General features: G+C 42.1%; 1 protein-coding gene across 1 annotated transcript; it reads left to right on the forward strand.

Annotated features, from left to right (window-relative positions):
• The first annotated feature begins 2,042 nt into the window (after positions 1-2,042).
• LOC119720425 lies at positions 2,043-7,873 on the forward strand. Its single transcript, XM_038190090.1, has 5 exons — positions 2,043-2,463; positions 4,054-4,158; positions 5,486-5,584; positions 6,895-7,149; positions 7,626-7,873. Exons 1-5 carry the CDS (start codon positions 2,349-2,351, stop codon positions 7,871-7,873), a joined length of 822 nt encoding a protein of 273 aa, XP_038046018.1. The 5' UTR covers positions 2,043-2,348.
• The last annotated feature ends 1,200 nt before the right edge of the window (positions 7,874-9,073 follow it).

The raw sequence follows: 9,073 nt of genomic DNA on the forward strand, positions 1-9,073 counted from the left end.
GAGAGCACCAGTCAGCCTTTTCTCCACTACTGAGAAGTCCGTATCTTGTGCGGCAACACTCAGATCATCAGCATATGCAAAGCGGCATGTTTCATCACTTCTCGGTTGGTCGTTGGTGTAGATGTTAAAAAGAATGGGGGCAAGCACGCTCCCTTGAGGAAGACCATTCTTCAACCTACGCCATCTGCTTCGTTTGCCACCCCACTCCACAAAGAACAGCCTGTTCTCGAGCATACTTTCAGTTCAATCAGCTCTGTTAGCCGGATATCCTTTGTCAGCTCCAAGATCTTGCTAAGCAGACATCTATGGTTGACTGTATCATATGCTGCAGACAGGTAAACAAAGACTGCACCGGTTACCATCCCTTTCTCAAAACCATCTTCGATGTGTTGTGTCAGGTTGAGCACTTGGCTTGTTGTTGATTTTCCAGGACGAAATCCTGCTTGCTCAGGGATGAGGCGTTCGTCTACTGTTGGAGCTATTCTGTTATTAAGGATTAGGCGTTCGAACAGCTTGTAGGTATGGCTGAGAAGTGAAATTGGTCTGTAGCTCTTTGGGCTTGATGGATCTTTCCCTGGTTTTAGCAACGCTATCACATGAGCTTTCTTCCAGATCTTAGGATGCTTATGTGTTGTCTGACAGTGGTTATACAACTGCAGAAGCCACTTCTTTGCCTCAGGTCCAAAGTACTTGATCTGCTCAGTCGCGATGTTGTCTAGCCCAATGGCCTTTCCTGGTTTGAGACTTGACAAGCCAATTTCTAGCTCTTCCAGGGTCTTCGGTGCACTTGTTACGGTCTAGCTTGATCCTTTGCTGCTTTTTTCCGCTTTTCCCATTCAAGAGCAATTGATGCGCAACTTGATTTGCAGTGACCTTGGGTTGTTGAGGGGCAACTTTGGGATCACCACGAAGCTTGCGGATTAGAGACCACGCCTTCTTGCTGTTCTTTGACATGTCTGTTGCCTCAAGCAGTGCGTTCCAGGTTTGTTGGCGCTCTTGGTAGATGCTTTCCATCACCTTCTCCCCAGCTGCTGTTGTTGCCTCTGAGAAGGGATCAGTTTCAAACATTGTAACATAGTCATTGTAAAGAACAGCTGCATCTTTAGAGAGACCAGGAATATACTCCACCCTGCAGCCTCGGGGGATGTGCCTTCGTGCTGTTTTCTTAACAAGTTCGGTGAACATGTTATAGTTATCCGGTGTGGGTTTGATGTTTTTGATCTTCTCAAAGCTAAAATGTGTTTTATGGGGGTCAATAGGCAGTGGTGGGTTATGGGGATGGTTGGGATGATTAACCATCATCTTCCGTCTGGAAAAATGCCAACTGGGTAGAAAATCCCAATGTTCCCTAAGATTCGTGAAATAACAATCTCGTTATACAATCTCTGGTCACTGTTTAGGTCTTTGGTCCTATTTATTACTTGTCCTCCGCTAACCCCCTTTACAAATCCGGGATCCGCCATGCAGAGTGGGTTTTATACACCATACAAACTTTATCTGTTAGAAAATATGACGTGAGAATTTCCTATAAGTAGGCCTAAAGTAGGCCTTAAGTAGGCCGAAGTACGCCTATAGGTTCAATCATTCAGACTCATGCATTTTTCTCAAAAAACATTGAGTTTATTTAACAAGAACTATTGCGTTATTTCGCAATACTATTGCGTTATTTTGCAATACTATTGCGTTATTTCGCAAAACTACTGCGTTATTTCGCAATAAGTATTGCGTTATTTCGCAATAAGTATTGCGTTATTTCGCAATAAGTATTGCGTTATTTCGCAGTAACTATTGCGTTATTTCGCAATAACTATTGCGTTATTTCGCAATACTATTGCGTTATTTCGCAATACTATTGCGTTATTTCGCAATACATTTATTGCGTTATTTCGCAATACTATTGCGTTATTTCACAAATTTATCGCGTTATTTCGCAATAAAAAGGTTTTTTTTTCACTTTTAAAATCTGGCACGAAAGGGCTTCCGTAGAAAAGCCCTATGTTCTGTTGCAAACAGACATAGATCTCTATAATTTTTCAATCGTGCTGCGCTGGTTTTTGAAGTAATAAACATAGCTACAATGTTGTGAAGAAACATTCGGCCAGCAAGCTGCGCCGTTAGTCGGGTAATTGGAAGGTTCGGTAAATGTCAGATCTCTCGGTAAATGCCTCATAAAACGGAGTTCGTTGCCAAGGCAACTGTTCATTATTACTTGAACGCGAAGGTGCCAACGCCATAAAATTGATTAGTTCCTTTAGAATGAATTGGAGCGATCAGCAAAGCTGTACAAGCGTTCCGCCATTTCAAGTTTTCATCCACTGAGGAATAGATGAAAGGAATACAAATTCAAAATGCTGAAGGAAGGGAATCGTCTTCACTGGCGATTGGGTTCTGAGGGAGATATGTGTCTTCTGTTCTTGGTAACCCAGCTGTGCTGCTTTCAATACGTTCACTGCGGATTTAGAGGTAAGTTGATGCGTTGGTTCGCTTTTAGTAGTGTTCAAGTTCATAGTCATACATGAAATGTGTGCGTTCAAACAACCATGCATGTGTAACTATACGTCTTGTTTAACGATAGGTCGAGGGAAAAGAAAGACCACTAGCTTTAACACATAATTTTGGTTATTAGATCCTTGTTTATAGTGTGCGTGGTATAAAAGCGAGGGGAAAAGGGGAGGGTCGTATCATGGACGTACTGCGATCCCGTCTTGCCCCATAGAGGAAGCTGGGGAAGGTTTGACAAAATCATCCCGAAATTGTTTTTGACAGAGGTAGCATTTTTTTTCTAGCATGGAACTTTTGAAAAACGATTGGAGATGAAACGTGTTTCTCTCTAATCATTCACTGGTACAACATGGTTAATATAAAGTCACTCAATATCGATAATTTTCCCGGCATTAAAGAGTTAACCCTGAATAATTTAAAGGGACACTTTCGTCCGGAACGCGCCCTTTGGGGCTCTAAATGGCGTTTTTCATGATGTGGGGATAGTTAGCGATAGCGTTAAAAAGTACAGCACTAACGTCCCCACAATAACACCTTGAAAATTCGGCGGTTTGCGTGTACATTTGTAATTACCGTGCGACTTAATTTCTGGATACAAAGTTTAAATTTGAGCCAGTCACATATGCTTCTTTTCAAGAAGCTTCTTCCAACAGAAAAACTATATGTAGGTCTATGCTAGGATCGCCAAAGTGTGTTAGTCTAAAACAAACGTAGAACCTGATCGATCATTGATATGAATGTCATGCGGTGCCAGTCAATATGTTGCCTGTTCGGTCAAATTTCGATGGCTTTATTATCATTGCTGGAAATACGTGCAGGCTATGCCAACAAACCACCACATCAGATGTAACCAAACAAGGTGTTTCAACATTTTCTCCATAAATGTGGGAAATTTTAAGGCATGATTTATTGGATTTTCAGTGACCCAGATGAAAATAATATTGCTGGTAAACAATACGAAACACTGATTTTTGGCGAACTTTCGTCCTGTCGGAAAGAACATGGTCTAATATAAACGTGCACCAGGTATCAGTTTTTTTCCTTAAAAATTTACGTTTGCGTTAAATTTTCGCGCGAAGTCGGGGTAAAACAAATCCTCGAAATGATGGAGCCGTTGGAGCGCTAATCTTGATTCGAGTACCTTCATTTATTTATCAAACGTTGTTTCTTATACACACACGTCAACTGTTTTTATTATTGAGGGACCTGAATTGTCACTTATGCGGCGCTATAGTGTGACAAAAATTGGTGGTTTTTTTTTGGGGGGGGGGGGGCATAATTACATGTAGACGAGCAGGGGTTTTCAAAGTTTCTTCGTAAATGACAGACAGTGGGTTTCTACGTCTAACCTTTAACCTGTTGTTCAAACCTCCCTATCCATGTACTTCTAGGCTACTACAGTTGTCCATACCATCCCCCAAATTACGTTTAACCCAACATACTCTCTTTTTAGGGCAGCATTCTTTGTGAAAGTCTCCTCCTTTTGGGGAAAACATTTTGTAATTTCTTCCTTTATATTGTTTGAAATTTATCACTCATTTATTTTTGCAGCAATTTCTTTGAGTGGAAAGCCAACATCACAGAGCACAACGCACAGCAGTCCTTTCCCTTCGTACAAGGCGATCGATGGAATTCCATCTACGTTCGCACACACGAGTAAGCTCTTAAACGTAGCGGATAATTTCTCTGTTATAAGATAGAGTGAGGACAATCATTTCTCTGTTGTTATAATGCTGCAGACACGTAGTCCTTTCCCGAGTCCTCCGCGCATTATTACTCTGCGCATGAAGAATATAAAAGCCACTTTACGACCAAACACATTCCTACAAGGTGTCGAGCAGTATGCTCCAACTATCTGCTCTCTCACCCGGGTGCAGGATCATTTACGTGTTATATAAGATGGAATTTTTGCGTCGGGGTGATGTAAATCAAAATGAGTTTTGCCCTTCACTGACGTGTAAACACTGTATGTACTCAGGTTGTTACCTCCCGAGTGAAAGTTGAAAAAAATCAGTCGGATGGGACTCATTTACGTGTTCAAAAATCATCTTGCACATGCAAATTATAGCCAGGTGCCTTGCCGGGCTTTGAATTAGTAGTTGCGTTGCCTGTTTTTTTTATGCGGTACAAAGGAGTTTATTCGTTGCGGCGTGAGATCCGATTTTTTTTTTTATATTTACCCATCCTGTATTTACTATTATTGCGGGCAAAAAGGTAAAGGGAGGGTTGCTGTAATTTGTGGGAGGAGTAATTGACCATAATCGTGCAATGTGACTTGCTGGTCCAAGAGGATAGGACCGGATAGTCCTCTTTGCGCTTAGTCTGACTGACTGACCTACGGTGCAGTGGCGTAACAAGGTCAATTTATTCTGGAAAGGGGGGAGGGGTGTGAAAAGGGCACTCGCCTCATCCATGCTGAAAGATAGACAGGTTTTTTTTATACACCGGTCACCTGGCCTCCGTAAAATCTAAATGCGGGGGGGGGGGGGGGGGGGGGGGGGGGGGGGGCTATGGCGGCGCTGTTCAAACGGCACGACCATGGGCACTCTCGGACAATAGGTGGCGCTTTTCAGGGCGGCACAATTATTGCCGACGTTCTCACGAAATTCCAAAATAGGAAACTCGTTAAAAAAGACCGCTGGTGCAAACAAAGGCACCTGTGTAAACAAAAAGGGGGGGTGGCAATCTTTACAAAATACTGGTGGGGACTGCTGGTCAAGAAGGGAAATACGGCGTACAAAAGGGCACGTTACACAATTTTGGGTGTTAAATACACCACCCCCTTCACTCAGTTGACTGACTAGGCGGCTAAGAATACATCGTCCTAGAACCAGCTGCACAATCTATCAATCTTAAAGAAATTAGCCGACTACAGCGCCCTGAATAAAATTATAGGTGGGCGTTGTTATAAATAATATTAGTATTTCACTTTCCATTGAACCAGACGAAACATTGTTACTGTGACTTTTTAAATCTCTTTCAGTTGATGATGGTGGTGACCCGCATCCATGGTGGAAAATCGACCTTCAAAATGAACACTGCGTGGGACAAATCACGGTCCAGATCCGATTGGATTGCTGCGGTATTGTAACGACAATAACGATCTCATACTAATAGAATATTTCAGGGTGGTGAAGGGATATCAAACTTATTGCGATTTTAAAGTCTTAAACTAAGCGATTTTTTTTTATGCAAGCAGTCAGGCTTTTGGGGTAAGGGTGGACGTGATTATCACGTTGATAAGTAAGTAATAAAGAGACAAAATAATAATGGTCCGTTACTAGATTTGTACCTGCCTTTTTGGGGGCTATTTGTTTCATTCGAGCCTTGATCAGTGTGTAACTTAGCCCCGGCTCGACGATTGTGCTCCCTGTGTGCCCCTCTCAGAATTTGGGGAAGGCAGTGAGTTTTTTTTATCGTTAAAAGCCCATTGAGTGCCCTCTCCAAAAAATGAGACCCCTCAAGGGTTAGTGTTATGAGTTTGACCACAGTACGCCGTTGGTTGAAATTTGGTTTTTGAATCCAATGGGAGGATGCAGTTTGAAGATTTATCATGTCGTCACCGACACCACGAAGTAACACTTTACCGTGTTAAACCATGTTTTTTTTTTCGATTTTCATTTTTTTTTTTTTTTGAACATTATTCATCAAGGCCTACCATTGCACGAAGTTTCAAAGCTTCAAGAGCTTTACTTTAATATTTACGCTAAGTATCCATGGTAACTTTTGCGCAAAAGTGACAATTTTCGTTTTTACGAAGTAACACTCAAGTTCCATTCACCATTGCAATGCATGGCGCGCACTCTGCTCATAAGTGAGCAAAAACGTTTTTACGAAGTAACACTCTTCTTGTAATAAGTTTTATGAGCGCGCGCGCGCTGACCTGAAGTTGCACTTTCCTCGTGTTGAATACATTGAAGAGTGTTACTTCGTGAAAACGAAAATTTACAGTTTCGCAGCCTTTTCGGTTTCACGAACTAACACTCATCTTTTTTCTCTTATTTCTTGTTTATTTCAAACACAAACGGGTGAAAAACAGCAGATTTAGTTAATTCAATTCATCAAGTGTCCACAACGAGAAACCCAACTGAAAATACTCTGTCGCTTTGACGCAAAGTGTTGTTTTAGAAGGCGTTCAACTTTAGTTGCCGTTTTCTCCGATTGCTAGTTTTTACTGGTATGAAGATGGGTGTTACTTCGTGGTGTCGGTGACGATGTACATTGCATGTTATCTCTACAAGAGAGGTAAAACCTTTGTGTTAAATTTTAAAAACCAAAACGTGTAAACTCGGATCAACCTCTCAAATACAAATCAACTACATGACTGAGTCACTCCTCCATCATTTCATGAAAGGTCTAAATTCGCACGAATCTTCCCCCATTTTAACCCAGGGCTAAATCGCTTCCTCGGCACCGTGGTGCGAGCAGGACTGAGCGCCAACTACGCCGAGAATCGACCGTGCAGCTCGCCGGCCACCGCGGCCCAGTCCTCGCAAGGAACGGTGACCGAGTTCCCGTGCGACACGCCCCGCATGGCTCGGTACGTCAGCCTGGACATTGATCCGTCGAGCTCCGGGGTAACGACGCCGATCCTGCAAATTGCCGAGTTGACCGTGGAGGAGCACACGACCATCAGAGCATGTGACCGTAAGAAAGTTTTCTGATCGTTGTCTTCATGGTTGGCGATCTCAGGGATGGGGGCGGGGGTGCCAAAGGCGGTGCTGGGCCCTCCTTATTATTTATCACAATTTGTGCAGATTTTAACACGTACCTACATTTGCACTATTTTGTCCCAAATGTAGTGTTAATAGCCGAGTGTAAGATATTGCTTGTGCACTACCCTTGTTAAGGCTACGGGCACCAGTGGCGTAAGTTACACCACAGATGGGGGAGGGCAGGAACACGGGGCAGCCTAGTCCAGAAATGTGCACTCAATGTAAGTATTTTGCTAAAAATCGAACTCCGATATTAATAATATAACTTGGGGAGAGAAGTAGTAGCTTGCGCGTTGCACGTCATCCGCCGGCTTTAAACACGTGCATATAATTATTATACTTGTACGATTTAAAGCTGGTATTTAAATCGCACTCCCCATCTTGTTTATTCGTCTTATTTCTTCCCAGCTCGCATCATTCAGTCGACCAAATTTGAGAGGCTGCACAAGAAGGGTCTGATCGACAACCCCAACCCGTTGTCGACCAAGACCACCAGATCCTTGACCACCTGCGCCGATTTATGCACGAAGGAGACCGACTGTTTTTCCTTCGATTTCGGCAAGAGTCTCAAGCAGTGCCGACTCTACAATCTCAACTCAACGGACATAGTGATGACACCCAACGATGAATTCGCGGTTTATAGCGCACTCAACTGATTCGGATTTTCGATGGACCTTGTTTATATCAGAAAGTATAAAAATGCAATAATTTCAGACGAAATTGTACAGGGTGTCTTAAAAAAAAAACACGAACCCGATGTTCCCTCATTTTCACAGCTTTTAAAAAAATACATCGCAAATATCGATACATGTTTGGAGAGTATAGTTCATTGGCTTTTCAATAACGAAAAATATCTACTTTTGGGTAAATATTTGTTGAGTTATGGCCAATTCAAAACTGTGTGGTTAACTTCTTATTTACTTTGCTGCTCTGTCTCTGCCCTCTACTTGGACTTGGTAGCCTTTTTTCACAAAAATCAAGTTTCAGTCCGTGTTCTTATTGCGGCAGTCAAAATAATAGTTGCCGTGGACAAAATAAAAAATCGGTATTCGTTTTCAATTGGCCATAACTCAATAAAATGATTGGACATTTTGTTGTTGTTGTTGAAAAGCTAATGGACTATACTGTCTATATGTATAGATAATTGCGATGTATTATTTTTAAAGCTGTTAAAAAGACAGCGCTAAATATCATGATGTTGTAATTGTTCACATGATGTGTCCATAGTTGTGTTATAGGGTATTGTTCCAACTTTGTGAATTTGACGCTCATCCATACTGAGGTTTGGCAAGACGCTTTGTTGATATCTGGGGAAAAGGTTGAATGCGCTCAACGTGAGGGTATAATGGTAGCCATATTGGAACTTCCATGTGTCCTCATAATTATGCAGTCACTTAGATGTGTTAGAAAATGTCATTTAAGCAAGGAGGTAAGTAGAATAAAAAATATAATTATTAAAAAAAATTATTTGGACCAGTCGGTCACGATATTGTCAAAAATAAGATCTACACGTAAGCCATTTGACTACCATGCGTAATACCAGAGGAACAAAAACCTGTCCTCAGCTTTGACGTCAGATAAAAGGGGTATAAAGGGTAAAACATCCACGCCTTGAACCCCAATCCCTGCATTGGAATGATTCAACATATATTAAGCTGTTAAAAGCAACGTATAAGAGTGGTTAATGTAAATTTTGCATGTAGAGGCCTAGTCCGTAACCTTGGACATCTTAACACGCGATTAGCGTCATGATGAACTTGACGAATTAAGTCCCGAGTTTCGATCGACTCTGTGTATGGGTTCAGAATCAATAGACAGGGGTGGATCCAGGAATTTTTGCAGGGGGGGGGTGTCTA

The sequence above is a fragment of the Patiria miniata genome, unplaced genomic scaffold (assembly GCF_015706575.1).
Source record: "Patiria miniata isolate m_02_andy unplaced genomic scaffold, ASM1570657v1 HiC_scaffold_9, whole genome shotgun sequence".
Lineage (NCBI taxonomy): Eukaryota > Metazoa > Echinodermata > Asteroidea > Valvatida > Asterinidae > Patiria > Patiria miniata.

Bases quoted from the DNA above. Each gene is read 5' to 3' on its own strand.
- LOC119720425 (XM_038190090.1), top strand. From the start codon at position 2,349: ATGCTGAAGGAAGGGAATCGTCTTCACTGGCGATTGGGTTCTGAGGGA. The intron at 2,464-4,053 runs GTAAGTTGATGC...TTATTTTTGCAG, and splicing joins CGTTCACTGCGGATTTAGAG to CAATTTCTTTGAGTGGAAAG. The intron at 5,585-6,894 runs GTATTGTAACGA...ATTTTAACCCAG, and splicing joins GATCCGATTGGATTGCTGCG to GGCTAAATCGCTTCCTCGGC.